Here is a 26138-nt window from a genome sequence, read left to right as displayed (position 1 = left end):
AAAGTGCATCATGAGTAGGTCTTTTCTTTTCCTTCGTCTTCGCAGCTTCTTTGAATCCTGCTTCTCCTGGTCGCAGTGACAGATGAGTGGCTGACAGACCGTCAGGTGACTTCACGACGATGAGGGATGAGTAGAAGGTTATTGTGACAATCTCTTGGGTAACACTTCACAATAAGGTGCAAAAGAAATGTGTGTCGGAATCAGGAACGACCTAATAACTATCAGTTATTAGTGGTCCCATCACATTGAGGACGATATTCATACAATTTGTTGTTGTTGTTTTGTTATTACTATTGAGTTGATTTGAAATGATAATCTCTCAGTTTATTACTCAGATTGACGTCGATATACGTTTTTCCGTTGACTGATTGAAGTTCATGCTGTTTATATGAAACAGATTGGAAGACCAGAAAATTCTCCTCCTTCTTAAGATGAAAAAAACTATTTCAAAACCTCTTGGATTGGTTGAAAAGATGAATTGTCACAAAGTTTATTGCTACAGATCTACTGTACATTTTAATGTTAACATGAGACGACTCGCAGTATATCGGCCTTTCCTTTAGTTCCTCGTCTTCTGACCTGGTTGTCAATATTGACTTGTGGCCCACGCAGCTATTCATATTATGATTAAAATGCTTGTTTGGAAAGAAAAGAAAATGATACAAGATCTATTGTCATTAGATGTTTTTCACGTTATTACATGAAACATATATTATATCGACATGAAACGTCATGTTTGTCATGTTATAACAATTAGTTTTCACGTTATAATGAAAAATATTTCATGTTTTAACAATAAGTTTTCAGGTTATACTAAAAATAATAATAATTCATTTTATTTATGGACGCCTTTCAAAACACTCAAGGAAAAAACAAAAACAAAAAACTGTTAAAAAACAGGCAAATATAGTTCAAACTAACACATTTGTAATGGGTTCATGAAAAAATGTTCCAAGTTATATCAATAGGTTTTCACGTTATGACGTATAAGTTTCACGTTATAAAAAGATAAATATATTGTTATAACGTCGTTGTACGTTTTTATGTCTTAATAACATGAAAAATTCACTTTGTAACGTGAAACTCATCCAATTTTTATTTCATCACAAAGGAACGAGGGACAAAAGAACGAGCCAAATACAGAAGATAAACAGCAGCAGAGTCGGACAACGGAGAAAAAAATTGGGGGGGAAAGAGTGAAAGACCAAAAAGAAGAAGAAGAAGAAGAAGAAGAAGAAGAAGAAGAAGAAGAAGAAGAAGAAGAAGACAGACATCCTCTGCGGTCATGTTGTTCTGGCATCTCCGGAGGGGAGATGATAGTGTGGATGTTGAGGTCCTGGTACGGCTCACACACACACACACACACACACACACACACACACACACACACACACACACACACACACACACACACACAGAGGCTGCATTCCTTCACTCGCTGTCAGAGATTCAAGTTGCTTCAGGAGGATAAAGGTTCGGACGCGAGGGGAGATTTCAAAATTGCGATTTCAACAACCTCCGTCGTCAGCGTCAAAGGCCACGTCACTGACGGATGATTGACAGCGGCTCCACACACTCTGTGCGTCCTTACATCTGGTGCCTCTGGGCGTAGCGTTGGGGGGGGGTGAGTCTTGTTCTATCGCTCCGAGGAGGAGGCGGCGATCGTCGATGTTCCTCCGGCGCAGAGTGACGTGTCGTCTGTAGACCAATAAAACAAATGTGTGTGAGGGAACGTATCACGGCTAGACGCGGTCTTAGGTTTTGAGATACACAAAAAAGAATTGAGCTTCCAAACTGCTTCTCTCAGGATGAATACGAACCGTGGAGGTCGTGACCCCGTTGACCTCTCTCCTCGGGGGCCGAAGGCCGATTCTAAAGTTTCATTGATCCTATTTAAAACTTTTAAAAAGTTCAACTTACCCAGCTTAATGGATTTCGGTTCTTCTGTTGAGAAAGCGAGAGAGGGAGAGCCGTGTTTGATTTTTGATTTTTGCTCGTTTCTCGGTGGCCTCGCCTGGTTTTTGCGTCAGTTCGGTGGAACGCTGCTCCGCTGTCCGACTTCGTAGACGCACAACTCGTTTCCACACTCACATGTTGCACGAGGCACGAGCGCCAGTGCTTTGCTACAGACGGAGCGAACGGTCTCACTGAGCCAGACGACGGCCGCAGACTCCTGTCGACGGCCGAAGATGATAAAGATGGACGTCGATGGAAGTGGTTTCGTAAGGCGGATGAACGGGCCTGTCTCCTCTACTGTAGTATTCTAATCCATCCAGTGTTACGCGAAAGAGTCATCGAATCACAACGGGACAGAACGACCGGACTCTGTCACAGAGTTTACATCATCTTGTGTTTTCAAACTGATTAATATCTCATATTTTTCTATGATCGACGCAAAAAACATGATTCACATGACTCTTGACAAACCTGCGCATCAGCTGCTCTTATCGGGACTTTGGCCAGTTTCTTTCACCTGTGATGATTTGTGGGCAGTTCTCTACGCCGTGATGTTTATCTGCCGCCGCCCACGTCTTCGTGTCATTGGAAACATATGCGAGGCCGTGAAGAGATCTTTAACAGCAGAGGTGAATATATGTCTGTACTGTCAGTTTATTTTTACACACATCGGCGAGCGAATATCAATTTTTCTCTTCCCCCAAGTTATTGTAAGCATTTTATAGACAAGACAAAAAAAAAATCTTGTCTCCTGCTGCAAAGACGACGTCCCGATGACGTCTGGAGGCTTTGAGCTCCGACTGGGCGGTTTTATTCTGTAGCTTGTACTCGGACGGTGAAAGTATTTGGTAAAAAGGAAAACTGCTCCTGAAACTTTCCCCCCAAGAAGAGGAAAAAAAAGAAAGAGGTTTAAAGCGTTTCATTTAAACGTGACAGGTTCTGTCTGAACCACGTGGAGTCGAAGTCATCGCCTCCCGGGATGAAACTCAGTCTCTACCTCCCCCTTGTGGTGGATCTCTGTCATGACCTCCACAAGCGAATCGAAACTCAAACCTCCAGACGGTTTCAGAGCAAAGAACAAAAGTGGGATCTGTCGGAATCATTCAAGGATTTCATGTTCAACTGTGTGGTATCATTTTTTGGGAGGGAGGGGTCTCCATGGTGATTAACTCTTGGGGTTGTCTCGTCAGCGGGCCAATTGCTCGGGGGCCCCATCAGCTGAGACGGGACGTCCACAGCGACAGCAGCTTTGTGAGAACGCTCCTACGATTCTACGTACAGGCGACTTCAATGAATCCCCCCGACGAAGCCCCCACAATCAGGGGCGCCCCAGGCAACTGCTTGGGGCAATGACAGTAGGAGACCCCCCCCCCCCCCCCCCAGCTGACTCTACTGACTGCTGTTGCAAGTGATGTAAAACAAACTTAATGCCAACAAATGCCACTCAAAAACATGAAGAGGATAAAAATAAGCAAGACAGTGGTAAAATTGAGCAGATAAAAATGATTCAGTATAATACTACATAACTCCTTAACTGTGGAGGAGAGACACTTGAATAACGTAACATCCACACGTAACTTCGTTTGTTTACTGTGATGTTTGGTATTTACATGTCTTTTTTTCATGTCTGTGGAGGGGGCCTGTGGTTTTATGAAACTGAAATCTTCATTGCGCTGTAAATGTGAAAACCTAAGCAGCCAGGGTGCAGGCTCCAGCACACACGTCTGTTGCATCATCTGTATTGGAAGTACGTTTAATGACGTTTGTCCCTGAAATGTGAATATTATAAACAATGAATAGTTTTTAAACAGATTACATAAGGGCGATTAACGCTGGTTCGAGGGGCCCCCTTTGATTATTATTACTTTTTTTTGCCTGGGGCCCCAACATCCTTTAGAGTCGCCTCTGCCCACAACACGGGGCCCCCCGGTGTCCCTTGGCACGCCCCTGGGGGACACGCCGACGCTGGGCCTCTGTCTCTTTCCCTTTCGTTTCCCTGACTCGCGGACTCGCTGCAGTTTCGTTTCCGCCTGCAGGTCACTCGCGTCCTTCGGTTTCGTTTTCCGTCTCTGCTGCGCGTCACAGCTCGGGCTCGGCCGGAGCCGTCAGCTGACTGACGCGACGCGATAAAAGCAGCCGCGGGTTCACGGAGGCGCCGCAGAAGCGCAGCATGTTCACCTGGGGAGAGGACTGTCGGAGCGGCTTCTGGTCGAGGGGCGCGGCGGAGGAGGGGGAGGAGGGGGGGGGGGAGGGGGAGGACCGGGTCCATCGCCTGCACCTCGGGGCCCCGCTGCGCGCCCTGAGCGCGGGGCGCAGCGCGCTCGCCTTCGTCAAAGTCAACGGGAACGCGTTCGTCATCCGCACGCACGAGAGCGCGGAGGGAAGAAGCGTCAGGGGGAAGCAGAGTGAGTGCTTGGATACGGCGGCATCTCTTAGTCCTCTCTCTTCTCTCAGTGTCTCTCTCTTCTCTCAGTGTCTCTCTCTTCTCTCAGTGTCTCTCTATGTCTCTCTGTGTCTCTCTGTGTCTCTCTATGTCTCTCTGTGTCTCCTATGTCTCTCTGTGTCTCATGTGTCTCATGTGTCTCATATGTCTCTCTATGTCTCATGTGTCTCATGTGTCTCCTATGTCTCTCTGTGTCTCTTGTGTCTCTCTGTGTCTCATGTGTCTCATGTGTCTCTTGTGTCTCTTGTGTCTCTCTATGTCTCTCTATGTCTCTTGTGTCTCATGTGTCTCTTGTGTCTCATATGTCTCTCTATGTCTCTTGTGTCTCATGTGTCTCTTGTGTCTCATATGTCTCTCTATGTCTCTTGTGTCTCATGTGTCTCCTGTGTCTCATGTGTCTCTTGTGTCTCATGTGTCTCTTGTCTCTCTGTGTCTCATGTGTCTCATGTGTCTCTTGTGTCTCTTGTGTCTCATGTGTCTCATGTGTCTCTTGTCTCTCTATGTCTCTTGTGTCTCATGTGTCTCTCTATGTCTCATGTGTCTCTTGTGTCTCTTGTGTCTCTTGTGTCTCATGTGTCTCATGTGTCTCTTGTGTCTCTTGTGTCTCATGTGTCTCTTGTCTCTCTGTGTCTCATGTGTCTCATGTGTCTCATGTGTCTCATGTGTCTCTTGTGTCTCATGTGTCTCATGTGTCTCTTGTGTCTCTTGTGTCTCTTGTGTCTCATGTGTCTCTTGTGTCTCATGTGTCTCTTGTGTCTCATGTGTCTCATGTGTCTCTTGTGTCTCATGTGTCTCTTGTCTCTCTGTGTCTCATGTGTCTCATGTGTCTCATGTGTCTCTTGTGTCTCATGTGTCTCATGTGTCTCTTGTGTCTCTTGTGTCTCTTGTGTCTCTTGTGTCTCATGTGTCTCATGTGTCTCTTGTGTCTCATGTGTCTCTCTATGTCTCATGTGTCTCCTGTGTCTCTTGTGTCTCATGTGTCTCTCTATGTCTCATGTGTCTCATGTGTCTCTTGTGTCTCATGTGTCTCTTGTGTCTCCTGTGTCCTCCCAGAGTTCCTGAAGTGTAAAGAGAAGATCAAGGCGCTGAGCTGCGGCGACGACGTGGTCGCACTGTTGTCGGAGCGAGGCTCGGTTCTCTGCGTGGACACAACCCGCCACCCGTTCACCCCCAGGTAGGAGGAACAAGTCCAGTCAAGTCTTGTATTGTTCCAGACATACAGAGGAATTGAAAACCCGTTTGTCTCGGACCCACGGTACAATAGTACAAAACAAAAAAACAAAACAGAAAATAACATAAGTAATATATATACAATAAATAACTTCTAAATAGTTCAAAAGTAAGAGTAAGGCAAAACCACACGGTATAGAAAAGCTAAAGAAATAGAAAATGTGTAATATACAGGAAACTAAATAAATTGAATACATTGAAAATGTGCAATATAAAGGACCTGGAGTGCAGATTAAATGTAATAAATGTAGAGGGCGCTGATGAAAGTAACAAGTGTTCCTCAGAGTCTACGTGACCGCTGCAGTTCCTGATGGTTCCTGATTTTTCTTATAACTTAAAAAAAACTAAAGCCATCTCTTGTGTTGAAATGGAATTAGTGGCATAATAATAATCTTTTTGCGCCCTCATTATCTCGACTTGTGTTTAATTTTTTATATTTTACTGAAATGTTTGACTTTTTCGGCTTATTTTTTGTATCTTATTATATAGTTGTTCATTTTATTTTCCTTTGTAAATATTAGTATAGTAATAACTCACATCTAAGTTGAAGGACAAATGAAAGTGAGATGAAACCAGAAAAACAAAACAAATCAACAACAGCAAAATGTAATTTTTTTGATTAGTAATCGACGACTAAATTAATTGCCAACTTTATTGATAATCGATTCATTAAAAATTCTCTGATTTCAGCTCCTTCCACGTGAATAGTTTCTACTTTCTTTGCTGTTCTGTGACAGTAAACTGAATATCTTTGGTGTGTGGACAAAAAAAAACATCATCCTGGTGGTTTGGGGAAACAATCAACATTTTTCACCATCTTATGGAACCAAACAACTAATCGATTTATCGAGAATATAATCCACAGATTAATCGATTATGAGAATAACGATCTGTCAATGATTCCTAAGAAATGTAATTGAGGCTTGATATTTTAGTTTAACCATAAACTTTATCATAAATAACGATGAATTGAAAAAAAAGTACAAATAAAACCATATAAATAGAAGTTGAATTAAGAAAATAAACATTTATTTTATGTAAAATGTAAACATAGATGCACATTTAAAGGCTCATATCAGTTGGCCGATACAATCGTTTGGGCCCTAAACATATCGTCCGATACCAATATGACTGTGAAATGCTAATATCGGCCGATATTATCGGCCAACTGATATGTTGAGCTTTAGTGCAGAGTAATATTATTTGTCTTATGGTTTGTAAAATCTGTATTTATCTTCCTTGTTCTCTCAGGCCACTGGATGTGTTGTGTAACATACCAGTTCGCCAGGTTGCTTGTGGGAGCCAGCATTCAATGGCCTTGACCAATGGTAAGAGAACCATGCAACTGATGTACAAGCTGAAATGAGAAACACATCAAATAAGAGATAATTATGAGTCACCATCAAGAAATCGGGCCCAGAATTGATCCCTGTGGGACACCACAAGTAATCTTCCAAGTTCAAGAAATATGTTTTTTTTTCTCAATTAAGTTTGATTTTATATAACAAGGTGTTGTTGCCAAGTCCGAACAATCCTACACATGAGTGTTTAGTTCCTTTAGTAGAAAAATACAAGGAAGAAGGAAGTGGTCTGACGACCCTAAATTATTTATTCGTCATTAAACATAGTTAAAGAAAGTGGGGTAAGAAAATATCCTGGATCCGCCCCTCAATCCACATTGTGTATAACATTTATATGTCTATCTTATTTATTTTTGATTCTGTTTGTATTCTTCATTAATTTCTTCATGTCAAATTGAATTCACCCACAGAGGAAGGATAAAGGTACATGTCTTATGAATCAAAAAGCATAGAGCGTCAACATACGACCAGATGACAAAAGTCCCCGGTCAGTGTTGAGATTGGGATTATAAATATCAAGTGCAAGAAGGGAAAGTGATGACGCTAACGTAGAGGCCACTGGCGCTCACCGAGTCGCTGGTCGACTTCCCTCACAGATGGTCAGGTGTACACGTGGGGTCAGGATTCCAGGGGCCAGCTGGGTCTGGGGAAGGGGAAGTCCGGCGCCAACTCGCCGCAACACCTCCGATCTCTGTCGGCGATCCCTCTGCTCCGCGTGGCTGCGGGGGGGGAGCAGAGCTTCGCCCTCTCCGTCTCCGGAGGCGTGTTCGGCTGGGGCAGGAACGACCGCGGACAGCTCGGGCTGGGAGACACTGCAGGTCACTGTCACACATGTCCGTTCCACGCGAGCCACTCCGTGTATTTACACTCGAGCCGTGGTAAGAGACTGATTCACGTTCATTTCTTTTCCGTAGACAAACATACACCAACTCCTGTTAAATGCCTGGACATGAAGAGAAGTGTTCAGATTTCCTGCGGAAGGGATCACACCGCCACCTTGACGAAGGTCAGTCAACGGGAAAAAAACCCACTGTCGCTCCCCGATCGGTTTCAAAAAAACGTTTTAAAACTTAAATGTATTAGTACCGATGTAGGTTTGTTAACCATGAAGTTATGAATGTTCATTTACTCACCAAATGACACATAGGCAAAGGAATAATGATGGAATAGCTGTTTTTTTTATGATGCCGTGAACCTAAGGCTCCAAGTTTGTAAAGGCCCTCGTGGTGTCTATCAGCTCAGTTGTATTGATATGATATTCACTGTACATCGACACCCTGTTGAACCTGCCACGACCGATTGCCTGTGGGACTCTGAACCGTTGCCTCCTCAGGACGGCGCAGTGTTCACGTTCGGCTCCGGCCAACACGGGCAGCTCGGGCACAACTCGTTCCGCGATGAACTCCGCCCTCGTCTTGTTGCAGAGCTCTTGGGGGCAAAGGTCACCGACGTTGCGTGTGGAATGTACAGTAGACCTACTTCTTTTTTTTACTACTGCAATACTGTAATTACTAGCTTTAAAAGGAAGAAAAGTAATGGATCACACTGCCTCTGTGTCTCTGGTGACTTACTGTTGCCAATTCCTTATCTCCTCAGGCACCACACATTAGTGTTGACAGACTCCAAGAAGGTTTACTCCTTTGGGCGTGGAGAGCAAGGGCAGCTGGGACATGGAGGCGAGACTCATCCGTCGGTGCCGCTACCCGTTCAACTGCCACAAGGTGATCACATGTCTGGAATAAATGAAATGAGGTCACACAATTGACTAACGGACGAAAAAGAAATGACATTTTGACTTATAATTCATCGTTTCAGGCAGCGGTGATGGTCCCAAAATTACAAACGTCTTCGCAGGGGGAAACTGTTCATTTGCAACATGCACGTCCGATGAGGTAGAAACAGAAGTATACATTCAGCGCCGACCCTGATGGAAGGATGATGATGTGGACATCAACTTAACTCGTTTCCTTCGCAGGAGGAGTCAGGCGCGGACAGTGTCGGTAGTGTGACACCATGTCGTCTTGATGACATGATTGACAAATGGACCACTCCATGTGATTCAAAGTCATGGAAGAAGATCAAACAGTGAGTGTGATGCAGTGGCAGTTATTCCTTTTCTTTCTATGTCAGCAGTCAGAAAATCCAAGATACAAAGCTTTCAACACAAATAATATGAACTCTCCACAGGGAAATCCACCGGACTTTTTCCAGTGCTTCTTGTATGAATCAAAGCTTCATCGAGCAAAGGTAAACCCCGATCCATCCATCGTCTACCGCTTTATCCATGTAAGGGTCGCGGGCTGCAGCCCCAGTACGCGACATTTATCGGGGGGAAACATTTTTTTAAACTTTACTAAGACTTTTGATTGCCATTGTGTAAGGATGTCCTGTCGCAATCAGTCATAAATCCTGAACTGACCAATAAGCGTTAGCAGAATGCTAGCATGATACCCAGCCTGTAAGAAAAACATCTATGAGTAAATAATTGTTTTAGCCTTTTTAGCTTCACTGAGGATGTGAATTGCAGCCAATTTCGGGACAAAGGCAGGAAGTGGACAGGTTCTCTGCAGACCGGATCTGTAGGCTACCCTTTTTCCCCCTTGTGTTACGTCCCAATATGGATTAGGGAGTAACCATTGATGTTAGTTTGGTAGAAGGAAGGATGGGAGACGTTTGTTGGACAAATTGTCCATACGATTTATTAATAAATAAAAGAGGTCACTGCTCTGCAGAACCGTGAACAAAAGTCTACATGACACCATGCTAGCAGTGTGGCTATATATGATGCTATATGTGTGGCAAATATCAGTCAGCATTGAAATATCTCAACAACTGTCGCGTGGATTGTGATGAAATCTGCGACAGATGGTTCCCACATTATGAATTCTGAAACGTATCTTTAGGCTCAAAATGTCATTGTCCCCAAAACTTGTATTTATGACCAGATGCCTGTAAAACTATTCACATCCGCCTCAGTTGTACTTTTGTGTTTAGCGCTAGTTAGCCAATGTTAGCATGCTGACACACCGAACAAAGAATGTGAAACATTTGCTAAACATTAGCATGCTGATTTTAGAATTTCAGTGCGGTCTAACAAAGCTGCGAGCGTGGATGTGGACTTAGCGGGTTTTTTTCCTTTGTCTTCTTAGGAAAGATAAACATTTCCAGACCTCCACAAAGAACCCCGGCCTGAACTTGTTGCTGGCGCGAAACGCTTTCAAGAAACTGGCAAAGAAGGATGATGTCTTGTCAGAGGTGCGTAACTGAGATGTAGCTATGTGTTTGATCTACTCTGGATGTGTTGCTCATAAAAAACAACTTTGTGTGATTAACTATGTAATTACTGTCAAAATGGGTATATCGCGCCTTTTTAAAAATGGCTAATTTGTCCCGAGATTTTTCCTTTCTGCACCACCTGCATTTTTTATTTATACCTGGACCCATTTGTCAACTTCTTTTTTCTAACCAACAGGTTGAGGCAGCCGTGCTTCACCTGCTTCATTCCTTTGATACGAATCCGGTGGGGGTGGAGGGGCTGAGGATCTTCCTGCTTCTCAACGAGCTTCTGCGCGTGATGCAGACACACAAACGACAATGGAGCACGAAGCTCGCCGAGGCCGTCGCTGCCGCTGTGCTGACCTTGTCTGCTGAAAACCTGCAGGTCATAGGTACTGTGATCCATGCCCGGTGATCATTGCATGATATCTTTAATATTTAAACGAGATGCGGTACATTAAAGTCACAGTCCTTGAGATGAATCTCAACACAGGAAAAAACATATATTTGTCTCTGCGGTCAGCAATGATCTCGGTCAGTTGTCAAAAATGTGTCGCCGAAATAGGATAATTGTCATTTTGAGTCTCTTTGACAGCACGTTAGTTTTAAATATTGCAGGGTGTAAAGGAAGAAGTCTTTAACTCCACCCTCAAGTCAGAACCTGGTAACCAAGGTGTCACCAAATCAAACACAGAGTGCCCAAATCTTAAGGATTATAGCTTTAGTGGTTTTGAGGTACACTTTTTCCTCGACATCTGTTCGGTTGGGGGAAATACTCACTGGGATGGTTTGCAAATCTCCATGTTGTCTTCCTCAGGTGACTGGTGGACGACACTGCCAGCCTCCACCATGTCTAAATATGTCAAGGTTTGGAAGAAAGCCCTGTCAGTCAACTTGTCCTCTCAGCCTGTTCCTCGCAACTCTGGAGTCAGAAATCTGCTTCTAGTCCTCCAGTACATGTACAATGTGAGTGTGTGTTGTTACTTGTGTTGTCTATAAATGTCACACAGCACAATCTTTCTACAACATATTATTTTCTTTATTGAACTGTGCACTTATTAATTAAAACTTTTGTCTTAAAGGCCAACAGCAGGACTGCAGAATCCCGAAGGATGCCAGAAAGTGATTTTCATTTGGTGATTGACACAAAATTCCTTCAAGAAGATCTGCGTTTTTGGATCTTACAGTCAAAACCCGAGGTACGTCATGGGTTTGATGTACAGGAACATGGCTTTCAGAGGTCTTTGAGACCAGAAAATAATGTAGTCCATTTATCCATTTAGTAATGGATAGATAGAAAGAAAGAATTGCAGACAAAGTGTGAGCTTCAATGGTTGCCATATACTGTACATATATTTTTTAACCAAAATTATAAATATGCTCTTTTTTTCCCTTTTAGATAGGGTTTGCTGAGCCACTTATCCTTTGTGGCTTTCCAATTGTGATGGATCTGCAATCAAAGAAAATGGCTTTTGACATGCATGCTTCATACTCCAAGGTAACGGAAGCCTTGAATTGTGCCTCATGAGTTCAAAATACACTGACGGTCAAGAAATCTCTCAAGAATGTCCCTTTCATCAGTGTTTGCTTTGGTGTATGATAGAAAACATTTTCCTCGTGAGAATCACATGGGTGTCAAACCCATCAATCATGAGAACAGAAACTGCAATATGATCTATTAACAGTGAAATTGTGATTTACATTGTAGGAAGAAACAATGGGTGCATATTGGCGGAATATCTATGTGTTAGGTGGATATTCTGCATTGCCTCAACAACTGTTCTTTGATCTGGACCTGAGGCGAGCATCGATTTCAGAAGACACTTTTGAAAAACTGGGTGCTGTTTGCCACAGTAACTACAAAAGACCACTCTTGGTAAATCTGATAGCCATAGCATTGGCCAAAGTCAACCTGGATTATTGTTTAGTTTCTCTGATCTAAGTCGTAAACATAGTTCCTTTGTCGTCTAGGTCTACCTTGATGGAGCCCCTACACCCAGCTATGTCTACACAAAAGACTTTTTTCATGAAGTTTTTCATGAGATTGTGTCAGCTGAATCTGGGATGTTCCTCTTCAATGACTCCAAAACACTAGCATGGTTCCCCTCCAGAGTAAGACTTCAGCTCCCCACTCAGGATTCACTTAATTCATGATAGTCATACGCAATAATGCAACAATATTCACTTCAGTTTAGATCACAATGTCCTACCTCATAAAAGGATCATCAATTATATGTTCAAGCAATGAATACAGTGGATTTTAGACTTAAATTGTCACTACCATCAACAGCAGGCAACACAGGACCATCACAGGTACTTCCTGTTCGGGGTTCTATGTGGATTGGCTTTCTACAACCAGTGCATCATACACTTACCCTTCCCGATGGCTCTGTTCAAGAAGCTGCTGGGTGTTAAGCCTTCCCTGGAGGATATGATGGAATTCAGTCCAAGCATTGGAAAGTAAGTGGAAATTATTGTAAATCTAACTTAAGGTACTTTCTCAGAGCCTGCTGTTAACATGGTGCGGCAGCGGTGAGGCTTGAACATTATTGCTTTTGTTGTGTTTCAAGGAGTCTGAAGGCCACCCTGGAAGACTACAATGATGATGACATTAAAAACCTGGATATGTGTTTTTCAGTAGGTATTTTTTTTACGAATGGTCAATAACTTGTCTCATTTATAATTTTTCAGATTTTGTATTGATCAGCTTCTATCAGTTTCCAAAGCACTGATAGCACTCTTATTTGTTCATAACAGATCAGTTGGGATGGGACAGATGTTGACCTTGATCCTCAAAATCCTGAAAAAGCAGTGACAAGTCAAAATAAGTAAGGACCGTGAAAGGATTTATTAGTGAATTTCATGTATATTTTTGCCACAATGCACTACAAATACTCATGCCCTTTAAATAAATTTGGTGCTCAAAATCTGAAGTGTCCATTGTACAGAGATGCCCTTCTACTAATAGGTCAGGCAAATAAACTTGTGTATCTTCTGCAAAGAAATGGAGATATGATATATTATATAATTATGACCTGTAGGAAGCATATTAAAGAGAGAGGTAGAGGCCCCAGTATTGATCCTTGAGGTACATCTCAGGTACTGTTTTTATACATAGAAAATAAGCTACCAATTTGAACCGTTGAAAGGCTGTCAGAGATACTATGACTTTGGCTTCTGTTGCCTGAAATCTTTTGGAACAGAGCGGTTAGTGATTTGACATTTGTGTGGGAATGCAGCTATCTGTTTTGTTAAAACTTTAATCTGCTAAACAGGAAGGAGTTTGTGGACGCCTATGTGAATCATGCGTTCAACACATCAGTGGAGAATGTGTTTCTGGAGTTCAAGCGAGGCTTCTTCAAGGTGTGTGACCGGAACTTGGTCAAGCTGTTCCGTCCAAAGGAGCTACAGGAAATGCTGGTGGGCAAAGACTTCATTGACTGGGAAAGGCTGAAACAGGTACATTCAAAACAGGAGCTTCTTGTGTTCTCTGCAACTACAACTACTTTGTCATATTGCCATGTGCGTGATTTGAACACTAGAAAATTACTTTAACACAAGTAATTTGAACTGTAATTAGAACACAGCTTATGAGGCGCCTTTCCATCCGGACCACCCCAACATACTGATGTTTTGGGAGGTATTTGATGAACTGACTGAGGATCAGAAGAAATCTTTCATCTGTAAGTATATGTTATTTTTTACATATAAAGCATATTACGATCTTGACAAATTGAAATTGAATTGCTAATATACTAGACTAGCCTGGGACCCAGACGAATTCTGGGAGCTCATTTAATTTGCTCTGCCAGAAACAGTCTGGACCCCCTCCATAGGGAAGTGATTTCCCTCGGCAGACAACTTACCAGCTCCAATCAAAACCGATTATCTGACAATGGGCGGGGTTTATACCAACGACGCTGACAGAAATGACTTTTGTGAACAACCAAGGCTGCCGTTAATGAAAGAGCCTTTGACCAAAAGAACCCGATATTGGTGTAAATTCTTTTTTCTTTTGAGTTACGTTGTCATTATTTACTCAGGCACCTTTTTGGCAGCCCGTGTAGCGCAGCTTTGGGTCCTGACCTTTGTGTACATGTTATGGGTATGTTTATACATGTTACGGGGCGGCCGTAGCTCTCATTATTACGCGGAATGTGTTCATGAAGAGAGTGAGTTTTGTCTGTTTTAGCGTCGCTTGACAGACGTTACATGATCCGTTGCTATCCAATTGCTGCCGGAGGCATTTTGCTCTGTGTCCGTTGGTTACACCTCTTGAACATCAAAAATCAGGCTAGCGGTCAAAAGATTAGCTACTGAGTATATATAGTAACTAATCTTTTGAATCTATTTAAGTCAATTTTCAACAGTGTTTTATCATTTAGAGATACATTTTTTTCAATCTACAGTAGATGATTCATGAAAGTTTTTATACTGACTGTTGTGTCTACTGAGCGTGGTTTCTGTTACATGTATGTCTTAAGCGGGGAAATCGACTTGCACAGTAGATGTTGAGGATGATCTTTGAAATCGATAAATTGACTCTTTCTGTTTTAATGAGCGCTGATGACAAAATAAATGAATTGAGAAGACTCTCACTGATTATCACTTTTCCCACCACAAGGGTTTGTGACGGGTTTTGAAAGGGTGCCTGTTCTCAAGACTGAGAACATCCAGATGACAGTCCGGGTTAAACAAGGCTCTGACGGCTCTGACGACCATTTCTACCCGGAGACACTCACGTGTTACTCTTTCCTGGATCTGCCCTTATACTCAACGAAGGAGATCATGCGAACAATGCTGACGGTGGCCCTGAGCAACAGAAGAGGAACCCACAAGTGATGCTGGGACTGTGCCCCTCCTATTCCCAGTATCTGCAATGAACAGAGGACTTAGAGAAGATATAACACTTTGCAAGAGCAGCCTCTGTAGCTCGCAGTGTACCTGTGTATTGGCAAACATGACGGGTTTAAAATTCTTAAAGGTGACATATTATGCAAAAATCTCTCTTTCAATGCACATAAATGTGTGTATCTGTGGAGCCTTCTGGCCCACGAACCTTGAAAAAAGACCACCCTGTGTTTTTTGTGAGCTGGCTAAACCCTACAGCTCCGAACAACTGGCTCAGATTTCTCTCCCACTGTGATGTCACAGTTGGACTCTTTTGGGGGTAACCCCGCCTCAGAATCGGAAAACCTCCACTTCTCTGGTGAAGGGACATGACATTTCCTACACATTTTGAAATCGGTTGACCAATCACAACAGACTGGGCCAGCTGGCCAATCAGAGCAGACTGGGGCTTTATCGGGAGGGGGCGGGGCTTAAAGAAATCCAGGCGTTTCAGACAGAGGGTGAAAAGAGGAGCTGCAGGAATGGGCAGTGTGAGAACACTGATGCCTTTTCTGAACATCAGCGCATGTAAACCTTTTCAAATGGTCACACAAATTAAAAATATGAACCTGAATATGAGCATTATATGTCACCTTTAATGATGATGTGTTTATGGTGGTGTGTCTAAAAAATTATGCCTCACAGTGAAAATACAAATTTAAATTGTATGCATATGTTTTAAATCTTAAACAAGTGATTTAATTATATTTCTTTCTTGTCAAATCTCAGAAGAGTATGATAAATATTTTTTTTCCAGATAAATTGTTTATCACAACATCTGCAGACGATATGTACATGAGCACAGCAGTCACTTTGTCATGCCTCTTTTAATTTTCCTTATTCACCTACTCCTTTTTTGGGGGGGGTGCCTGCATTGAACATATTCAGACAAACTGACCTTATTCTTACTGCTGCATATAGTCAACTTGATTGAAACGGTACTGTATGTTACATTGAAATAATGCAGCTCATATATGTATAGTACTTGTATATAGTAAAGATTAACCTTTTATCTTTTGTTAAAATAATGACCTGTCCTTAAACAGTTGTGTGGATGACTCAGGTTGGATGTACAGTGAGTACAGTTTATTTTTAAGTTCCTGTGACGGGTTATTACATTTAAAGGCAATTGATTTGATTCTTCTTTTGTGCCAATGTTCATGTTTTGTTGAGAACTGTTATTTTGGGAAATACAAGGAAATTCTGGATATACACTCAATTGGGAAACAATAATATATTTTTTTTCTGATAACTTGAAAATACTAAACTGTGGCATAGTAATAATCTGTTTGCGCCCACATTACCTTGACTTTTGTTTACTTGCATTTTACTGAAATGTTTGACATTTTTGCTTATTTTTTGTTACTTACATTTCATTTTCCTTTGTAAATCTATGTATAATAATAACTCAGATCTAAGTTGAAGGAAAAATTAAAGTGAGATGAAACCAGAAAAAAAAATAAACAAAAACAAATTAAGCTGCAACAGTTAATCGATTAGTAACGACAACTGAATTAATCGCCTACTTTTTTGATAATCAATTAATAGGTTGAAGTAGTTTTTATGAGAAAAAAAAGTCCAAACTGATTTCAGCTTCTTAAAGGTGACAATATTTTCTGGATTCTTTGCTCCTCTGAGACAGTAAACTAAATATCTTTGGTGTGAGGACAAAAAAAAACATCATCTTGAGGTTTTTTGGAAACACGATCAGCATTTTTCATGATTTTATGGACCAAACATTTCATCTATTAATTGAGAAAATAATTGACAGATGAATTAGTTGCAGCCCTAATTTTTTTTATTTCTATACCCATGGTACATGTCTCTGAGTAAAGAAGCCTAACCAGGGACAGGGGTTGTAAATGTTGATAGTTAAATAGTACTGAGATTGCTTTTAGCAATGAAAAGTGCTCTATAAATGAAATGAATTATAATAATAATTATTATTATTATAAATTAGCCTATAGGCTGTATCCTGTTATTGTAACATTATACAATTTTTTGCATTGTCCCTGACAAATTAACTAATAATAAGTAATAAATAAATTGATTAAAAAAACTGTGGATGGTGGTTATATTAACCTCAATAATAGCCATAATGTCAACAACAGTTCAGCAAGTCTCGCTGCTTCTGTCCTCTCATCTGTTCTTGTTGTATGATAAGTCAATAACTGGTTTGGCCTATAAAATGTCAGAAAATAGGGATATTTCTAAAAGGCACCATGTCTTCAAACTGCTTGTTTTGTCTGAGGCATGAAAACCAAACGCAAAGTCTAAACTTTGGATAACATTTCTCTCAGCAGCAGCAAAACACAAAGACAACCAAGCTCACGTGGTTCAGTATCAAAAAGTGGCGTTGAAATGACGATAATATTGTTTCACCGCAATCATTTCTGGGACAATATATATACCGTGCAACAACAACAACAACAACAACAAAAACAAACGTTATGGTGAGGAAGCCCTGTAGCAGGTGGACGTGATGTTGACAGAGAGACATTGTCCACTAGGTGGCGTCGTCGTTCTGCTGGTTGGACGAGACAAAGAGCAACGTGGGATGAGATGAGATCAGACCTACAGATGATTTAAGAATAAAAATAAGACGTTATTCCACAGAATGGAAAACGTATAACACACACACACAGACACACACACACACACACACACATATATAAATATATATATATATATATAGAAACGTACATTCACATAAGATCATTAGTAAATTAATCTGCAAGTGGATTGCACAGTACAGGAATGATCGTCCAGTGTCCAAGAGCAAACTGAGGGAATAAGAGGAAACAACTTTTCCTTCCTTCTGAGTCATAATAATAATAATAATAATAAACATGAGTAGGATGTGAGGAATCTGCATGTTAGTATTCGGCCGCGTAAAAAGCCTCGATGATGATTCTCTGACTCTCGGCTATTTAGGGGGGGGAAAAAATCAACATTGGACAGTTATATAATTTCTTGCACTTCCGAAATCGCTCACTCGGTCACATTCTCGTGCCCGCGCCGCGCGCGCGCGCGCGAGAGAGAGGGAGAGAGATGCTCGCGTCCGCGCGGCCGCTGCGGGAGCGAGTTGGAATGCATTGACGTCAGAAGGGAAGCTGGGACGCACGCGCGCGCGCGCGCGGTGTTCCGTCCGCTACCGTGTGTGTGTGTGTGAGAGTGCGTGTGCGCGCGGTCACACGGCTCGGGCACTGTGGGATGGACGGAGTCGAGTGCGCCGCTCATGGAGCAGCAGGAGCGGAGCGGAGGGAGGACGGAAGGAGGCGGCGCTTGTCCTCCGCGTCGTCGCTGTGCGTTCGAATGCGCCGCTGACATTACCGAGTGCGGCGCTCCTGTGCGGGAGTGGACTCCGCGCGTCGCGGCCACACACACCGGGGCTTCTGTGCGCAACGATGGTAAGTTGATCCGCGGCGGAGGTGGGACGGTGCGTAAAATACACACAGCGGGCCGCAGTGCCCAGAGAGAGAGAGAGAGTCGGCGAGGTTGGCAGACTCCGTGTGTGTGTGCGTGTGTGTGTGTGTGCCAACTCTGGACTGTCTGCAGCTGAGAGCCAAAGTGTGTAGAGCAGCTGCAGGTGAAGCACCAGCTCGTTGAGGGGTGTGGGGGTCCACGCAGTGTTTTTGGATCTGATAAAAGTCACGGCCTGCTGCTGCTGCTGCTGGGGGGGGGGGTCCACTTCAGCCCAGTGAAGCTGTTTAAACATGCTGGAGGAGGCTGCTGTCTGTAATGGCAACAACAATAACGCTGCTTCATAGTGATGAATAAGTGATGATGATAGTGTAGATGCCTGTCAAGGCTTTTTGTATGGAAACAACATAAAGTGCACCACAGATGATGACCATGGTTAGAGTTACCCCTGGAGAGAAAGATCTGATGATGACATCACCACCAGGTCTTAATGACACCTTCTGACCCTCTTAGCAAAAACTAATGACACACAGACACACACACACACACACACACACACACACACACACACACACACACACACAAACAAACGCACGCACACGTACATTATGGTTTCCTGTTACAGTATTGATTCGCCGTTGCCATTTGTGCTGGTGGGATGTTATTTGAGATAGAGACAAAACGCAGCCCTTCACACACTAAAAGACTTCTATCTCAACCCTCTGTGATCTTAAAACATGCTATCGTCTGATCGTCACTTCTTCGTCCAAACTTCTGTCTGTTACCGGCCCGCGCTCCTGAAAGGGATTAAGCTTCAACGGCGGCAGCAGTCGACCTTATCTAAAGCTCTTCTCCCTTTGGGCCAAAAGGCCAAAGTGATCAACCCGTCTCATTGTGTTGTCTCTTCTTTGACCCGCCAGGCGACTCTCCGCACCCCGACACCTTGACCCAACTGTTGTCCACCTCTTTCCTTTCGTACCTCGTAATCCCTGAAGCCCTCCGCAGCTCTGCCCGCCTCCCCTTCCAACGCCGACCCCCTCCTCCTTTGTTTCGACCATGGACCCCTCCGGAGAGACGGCGGCAGCCCGGGACGGACACCTGGAGCCCAGGTGCAGCCCCGGGCGCTCGGACCTCAGCGGGCTGTACCACCTGGGCCGCACGTTGGGCAGGGGCCACTTTGCCGTGGTCAAACTGGCTCGCCACGTCAACACCGGGCAACTGGTGGCCGTCAAGATGATTGACAAGACCAAACTCGATGTCATGGCAACGAGCCACCTCTTACAGGAAGTGAGGTACAGACAGAGTCATGGTCAGAACATCTTGAAATCCGTACATCCCTCGGATAACTCCGAGATGATTATCTCACCGTTATATTTCTCTCAGGTGCATGAGGCTGGTGCAGCATCCCAACGTGGTGCGACTCTACGAGGTCATCGACACGCCCACCACCCTGTACCTGGTCATGGAGCTGGCCGAGGGCGGCGACCTCTACGACTACATCCTGCGCCACGAGGGGGGCGTGGCCGAGGGCACCGCCAAGCGCCACTTCGCCCAGATAGTGCGCGCCGTGGCCTACTGCCACCAGCTCCACGTGGTGCACCGGGACCTGAAGCCCGAGAACGTGGTCTTCTTTCCGCAGCAGGGGGCGGTCAAGCTGACGGACTTCGGGTTCAGCAATCTGTTCCAGCCGGGGACGATGCTCGCCACCAGCTGCGGGTCGCTGGCGTACTCCGCCCCTGAGATTCTGCTGGGAGAAGAGTACGATGCTCCGGCTGTCGGTGAGAAAAGTTCGATTTTTATCCTTTGTTTGTTTGTTTGTGGCATCTATGATTAGAAAGCTGTTAAACTACGACGGATGGTTCGTCTCCACTTCCTGCCACTGTCATCAAAATGCATGCGTTATATGGTTGCTGCCATTTTGCTCGTGTGACGTCATTTGGAGCCGGAGTCTGCTCAGTGGTGTTCTTGGGGGCGGAGCCAATGTATGGAGGTCCGACATATGCGAGCAAGTGCGAGTCAGTCTGAAAATATCTTTGAGAAAAATGTATGCAACGTCCACTTTGATATTTTACTCCGGCCCACGTCCCGTCTGCTAACGTGGAGGAGGCGGGGTTTATGACCCATACTGCAGCCAGCCAGCAGGGGGCGATCCAGATGATTTGACTTCCGTTTTCTGGGGATCTGTCACGCTGTCGTCCATCTTTACTCTAACCATCTGTGGCTCCAGGTCTGGGGGTGAAGATACCACATGATATTTACCAGAACTAGAATGTCACTCAGTAGATCAAGGCCCATCAGTTCCCTCAAATTCAATCAAGGTCGTACCAAATGGCAAACGATATCAGTCCCTTAATATAACTGATTTTTTTTCACCCTGATCCGTGAATTATTCCTTAGGAAATTGGCGTGAAAAAAAAGATCAGGAATTTTATGGATTTTTTTTTCTCGCCCCATGTCCCATCCTTTCATAAAGTGTGATGGAAATCAGTTAATCACTTTTCCTCTAAACGTTTCTTCTTATTTTCTTCTGAATTACCAGACGAGTTCCGATTTGTCGTTCCGCTCTGAGATCAGCGTTCAAAGTCTTTTGCCGGTTGAGGAAAAGTATGAATCGAAAAAACCTTCTAGATTTTAATTCTTTACTCCCTAAAATGACACGATCCAACTGATTTGATTCGATTCTTTTTTCTCCCCTGACCGCAGCGGCGGGCCCTCGTTCTGGAGCTTTCTGTCGTGTCACATCATGATCTTCAGCCCTATACAGTGGTAGTACAGTAGATGTTGATAGAGATGTTGGCGTCTTGTTCGTGGGTTTGACCCAATGTAAAAATGTCCGTCGACAGAGCCGTCTTGGTCTGAGGTCCGTTTAGTGGCATTTTCTGGAGCTTTTGATCATCTTACACGCTCGTGTGTGTGTGTGTGTGTGTGTGTGTGTGTGTGTGTTTGTGTGTGTGTGTGTGTGTGTGTGTGTGTGTGTGTGTGTGTGTGTGTGTGTGTGTGTGTGTGTGTGTGTGTGTGTGTGTGTGTGTGTGTGTGTGGGATTAGTGTCTGTGTATCTGGGTCAGTCTTAGCGAGCCAGCCAGTCGTGAGCCAACCTGGCTCGTTCTGCAGTGGAACCAAACACTGCAGCTCACCACCACTGGGCTCTCACACTGCATAGCAAGTGTGTGTGTGTGTGTGTGTGTGTGTGTGTGTGTTTGTGTAATAGGCACAAGCAGACAAAGACAGAAAGCAGAAAGAGAAAGTACCGTGCACTGTCACTGTTTATCCACGGTGGAGCGGTCGGTCTGTTCTGTCGGGGGGGCGGCGGCTGTGGCCCAGGACGTAGAGTCGGTCGTGGGTTCGATTCCCGCTCCGGGCAAAACACTTAATCCTAAATTGTGAACGGGTGAATGTGATTTTTGGCTGTAAAGCGCTTTGAGTGGTCAATAATACTAGAAATAATCTGACGGATAGATATAGATTGTGGGATTTGGCAATAATCCCCCCAAAAAAACACCCCTGCGGTCTGTGGCCTCACGTCTCCGGGGAGGGGACGCGGCACGTCCGCTTCAGGGACGCCGGCGGTCTTATCTGCCCGGCGGGGACCTGGCCGTTTGTTCATCTACACTGAACACAAATTGCATCCTGCAGTTAGTGGCGGTTCTTTCGCGTTTGTTTGTTCCAGAGGAAATTCTGCCAGCGGCAGGAAATGAGTCGCGGACGGGCCGAACAAATGTTTAGGCCTTGAGTTCTCTCGTGCTCGTGTTAATTCACCGTGTCTGTCTTAAAAACAAAGGCACAGGAGTATAAAGACGAGCGGCGGTGAAGAAACGCTGCTCACGCGCGTCCGTGGGTCGCATGAGTTCCTGTTTCCAAAAGTGTCCACACGAAGAGCGTCCGCTTCAATCGTCGGAGCGTTTTTTATTTTTAGCCTCGTTCAGTTTCTGCTTCGCTTCCACTGAAATGCACTTTTTCTGTGTTTCGGGTTCCGCTCCGCTCTCAACGTGACTCAACCTGGGGAGGTCGTCGTGACGACGTCATCGCCTCGATGGAAATGTCGACTTCCATCGCACACGGAGAAACAATATAAATATTGATGTGTGTGTGTGTGTGTGTGTGTGTGCGTGTGTGTGTGTGTGTGTGTGTGTGTGTGTGTGTGTGTGTGTGTGTGTGATAATCTTGAGCTGCACAGAGGAAGAGATGTCCCTTAGTGATCTCAGCTTTGCAAGATGACTCATAAACCTGTCACTGCACACACACACACACACACACACACACACACACACACACACACACACACACACACACACACACACACACAGCTCTGTCTCTTTGCTATTTTGGTCTGGTATTATCAAACTGATGTTTAATTCACCGTGGTTCCTTGTGCAACGTGTGTGCAGCGTACATTATGTGTGCTCTGTTTGCAGATATGGTTCGCGCGCGCGTGTGTGTGTGTGTGTGTGTGTGTGTGTGTTGGATGACAGTCATATGATGTGGAGGAGAGACAGGCAGGTCCACAGGGTGTCTTGCCTTCGACATAGAGAAACAATCGCTCTGCCTCGCAGTTACATAACACCGTCCTGTTACCGTGTGAACTCGTGTGTGTGTGTGTGTGTGTGTGTTTGTGTGTGTGTGTGTGTGCGTTCAGGTTTTGAAGTCTGAGTGTTGATGTCTCAACGTAGAATTCACAGCGAAGGGTAAAGGACTGAAGGTCAGTAAAGGTCAGTGGAAAGTCCTCGCCCCTCGGCTGTAGTATCACGCCGGCGCCCGCTGATGGGAAGACGTTGTTTTTTTCCTTTTTTCTCGACAAACCGATCGACACTCTCAACATTCGGTCAAACAGAACCCGGTTGACGACGAGAACTCAAGTCTTTGTAAATATGACGGTGAGCGGTGATGTTACGACCGAGAGGTTCGTCTCGCCAACACGTTACCTAAGACCGTAATAGAAAAAAAAGAAAAGGGAGGAAGGGAGGCCCGAATCGGTGGAGAAGGAATTTGTGCATTTGACAGATACTGTAAACGTGTCATCTGCCCACCACGTACACACTCTGAGTCATTATCGATCGATCTGTGGATCATTTTTTCTCGATTAATCGATTCGTTGTTTGGTCCGAAAAATGTCACAAAATGTTGAAAAATGTCGATGGTGTTTCCTCAAAACTCCAAGATGATGTTTTGTTTCGTCCTCACACCGAAGATCTTCAGTTCACTGTCACAGAGGAGCAGAGAAACCAGAACATATTCACATGGAAGAAGCTGAAATAAAGAATTTTGACTTTTTTTCCTCATAAAAACGACTTGAACCGATTCATCGATTGTCAAAATAGTTGTCAATTAATTTAGTAGTCGATTGCTGATCGATGAACCGTTGCAGCTCCGGTCGTAACTGAAAAAGATCATTAGCTTTGTTTAAAAAAAAACAAAGAAACAATAATTATGATCATCACTTTTATTAAAAAAAAATTGAATGAGATAAAAAAGAAAAGAAGAAAGATCCAGTGTCCATAAAGTGTGATGCATTGAAAAGGGTTCAAAGACTTTCCATGTCTGTTCCCCTTCGCCCGTCCACCTCGCACGTCTCCGCTCCAGGGCGGAACGCCGCTCATAGGAAACCCCCCCCCCCTCCCCCATAAACATCCCGTTTTAGATCAAGGAAGAGCTCCATCGCCGGAGAGCGTTTCCAGACAAAACCCCTTTGTCAGTGTTTTCATACCAACCTGCAGGACTGTTTATATCAACAGAGGCACTTCTTCTCCAAAGGCCGGAATGAGCCCAGATCTCAGCACACCGCCGCCGCCGCCGCCGCCGCCGCCGCCGCCAGGCACGTCGGAAAAAATATAACAGCACAAAGAAGAAACCTTCTCCCTTAGCAACGGACTCCAAACTCAACTCAGAGGAGACAAAATGATGACAGAGGTCATCACGGCTGAGTCTCATGAGGGATAAAAATAATCCTCCTCATTATTGTCTGAATTCGAAAAATTCGTAAGCCGATCAACAAAGAAGTAAAAAAAAGATGTATTCTGCTCTTTCAGTTTTTTTCTCTTTCCTCTAGTGTGTCATATTTTTTTTTCTTCTGAATGTTAAAGTTCAGCAAAGTGACAAAAAGAAAAAGTAGGCGGTCAAGGGAGCTCCCCCCCCCCCCCCCGACAGGAAACAACTGATCCTGACGCTCCCGCTCCTGAAACGCCTCGCCGGTCGTCCGGACGACACGTTGTGACATCACCGCAACATGGTGACGTCACCATTCCAGGGAAGTCTAACAAAAGTCGGGTGAAGCGAGAGCGAGAGATCGTCCTACCTGGCAGGTAGCAGGTTGACCAATCACAACAGACTGGAGCCAGCTGGCCAATCAGAGCAGACTGGGCTTCATTTGGGGGGAGGGGCCTTAAAGAGACAGGAGCTTAAAAAACCAAGTGTTTCAGCCAAGATGTTGTGAAAGAGGAGCTGCAGGGAACTGGTGTGTTTACTGAACATGAGAGCGTGTGAACCTTTTTCAGGTAATAACCCACGTTAACATTATGAATCTGAATATGAGAATAACACGTCTCCTTTCATTTTCAAAACAAGGACAAAGTCGAAATGCCAGAAATAAACTTTAAAATTTCTAGAATAAGGTCGAAGATGATATGAATCTCCTGACCTGAGGCACATGACCGCCTCCCCAGAAGGCCTCGTGTGGATGAATTGGTGAAATTATTTTTAGTAACAGGGACATTTTCTTCCAGCACATAGACACACACACACACACACACACACACACGAGATTGTTCCGACTGTTCAGAAGGAGAAAACCACACAAGTTTGGAAAGATGAAACAGCTGTCAGTCGCTCCTCTGACTGGATTGGATGAACCAGAGGAGTCGACTGTATTTCCTTGATGTTTCCACGTCATTGTCAAAATGCAAAAGGAAAAAAAGAGAAAGTCCCATCTCAGTCTTTTTCTCACGCCTGGTCCTAATAATAAAACTCCCCCGTACTCTTGGACTGGGAGACTTTAAAAGTTCACACTAGGCATTCAAATAAAGGTTGTGTCGTCTTCTGCTGAGGCAACTTGACCTCGGCCCCTTGAAATCTGTTTTTAAAACTGTGTTCATGTATGTAAAGGACATGCAACAGTGTTTCCCAGCCGGATGTTGCTCGAAGGCGACGACACGAGAAGTCACAACGTAGCGACGGTGTCTTCTGTGTTACACTGTACGTCTCCACTGTAAGTTATTGAACGTCATGAGGGGGAGTTTGTATTTACAGTATCAGTGACTTGTTGCATGAGCGACCGTTTCGTGGGCGGCGGCCGCGGTGCCGTTTCTCCTAATGTGGGCAAAACAGAAAAGAAAAAGTTCGGCGTGCTTGGACTGAGCTCGGGCGAACCTTGGGGAACGGGGGGGGGGGGGGGGGGGGGGGGGGGGAGTGGGGCGTCGTCGACCCCTCGTGACGTCTGCGCTCTCGAGATGTGCTCTTCAGGAGGGGGCGGGGCCTAAACGAACAGGGGCCGCGGGAGAGTCACAGATCGAACTCTGTGTCCAAGTTTTTAGTTTAGGTGTGTGTGTGTGTGTGTGTGTGTGTGTGTG

General features: G+C 44.4%; 2 protein-coding genes across 2 annotated transcripts in view; both read left to right on the top strand.

Moving 5' to 3' along the window:
- The first annotated feature begins 4111 nt into the window (after nucleotides 1-4111).
- Nucleotides 4112-15362, top strand: herc5.1 (HECT and RLD domain containing E3 ubiquitin protein ligase 5.1). Its single transcript, XM_035643133.2, has 23 exons — nucleotides 4112-4361; nucleotides 5453-5573; nucleotides 6881-6957; nucleotides 7587-7808; nucleotides 7905-7996; nucleotides 8324-8454; nucleotides 8587-8711; nucleotides 8806-8882; nucleotides 8966-9075; nucleotides 9178-9237; nucleotides 10140-10245; nucleotides 10463-10658; nucleotides 11084-11232; nucleotides 11349-11465; nucleotides 11666-11764; nucleotides 11975-12142; nucleotides 12238-12378; nucleotides 12557-12726; nucleotides 12837-12903; nucleotides 13024-13094; nucleotides 13542-13725; nucleotides 13847-13949; nucleotides 14891-15362. Exons 1-23 carry the CDS (start codon nucleotides 4127-4129, stop codon nucleotides 15106-15108), a joined length of 3039 nt encoding a protein of 1012 aa, XP_035499026.2. The 5' UTR covers nucleotides 4112-4126; the 3' UTR covers nucleotides 15109-15362.
- A 2951-nt stretch (nucleotides 15363-18313) lies between these two features.
- Nucleotides 18314-26138, top strand: part of snrkb (SNF related kinase b) — a 14496-nt gene continuing 6671 nt past the window's right edge. The window contains exons 1-3 of the mRNA XM_035642697.2: nucleotides 18314-18566; nucleotides 19500-19871; nucleotides 19963-20357. Of these exons, the coding sequence (XP_035498590.2) occupies nucleotides 19636-19871; nucleotides 19963-20357 (631 nt within the window). The 5' untranslated portion in view covers nucleotides 18314-18566; nucleotides 19500-19635. The remainder of the gene's footprint in view (nucleotides 18567-19499; nucleotides 19872-19962; nucleotides 20358-26138) is intronic.

The sequence above is a fragment of the Scophthalmus maximus genome, chromosome 7 (assembly GCF_022379125.1).
Source record: "Scophthalmus maximus strain ysfricsl-2021 chromosome 7, ASM2237912v1, whole genome shotgun sequence".
Taxonomy (NCBI): Eukaryota; Metazoa; Chordata; class Actinopteri; order Pleuronectiformes; family Scophthalmidae; genus Scophthalmus; species Scophthalmus maximus.
The sequence above is the reverse complement of the archived record's forward strand: the minus strand, read 5'-3'. Positions and strand labels throughout refer to the sequence as shown.

Excerpts from the sequence above, each read along its gene's own strand:
- herc5.1 (XM_035643133.2), top strand. The coding sequence starts at position 4,127 with ATGTTCACCTGGGGAGAGGACTGTCGGAGCGGCTTCTGGTCGAGGGGC. Across the intron at positions 10,246-10,462 it reads AGGATGATGTCTTGTCAGAG|GTTGAGGCAGCCGTGCTTCA; the intron begins GTGCGTAACTGA and ends TCTAACCAACAG. Across the intron at positions 11,765-11,974 it reads TGCATGCTTCATACTCCAAG|GAAGAAACAATGGGTGCATA; the intron begins GTAACGGAAGCC and ends TTTACATTGTAG.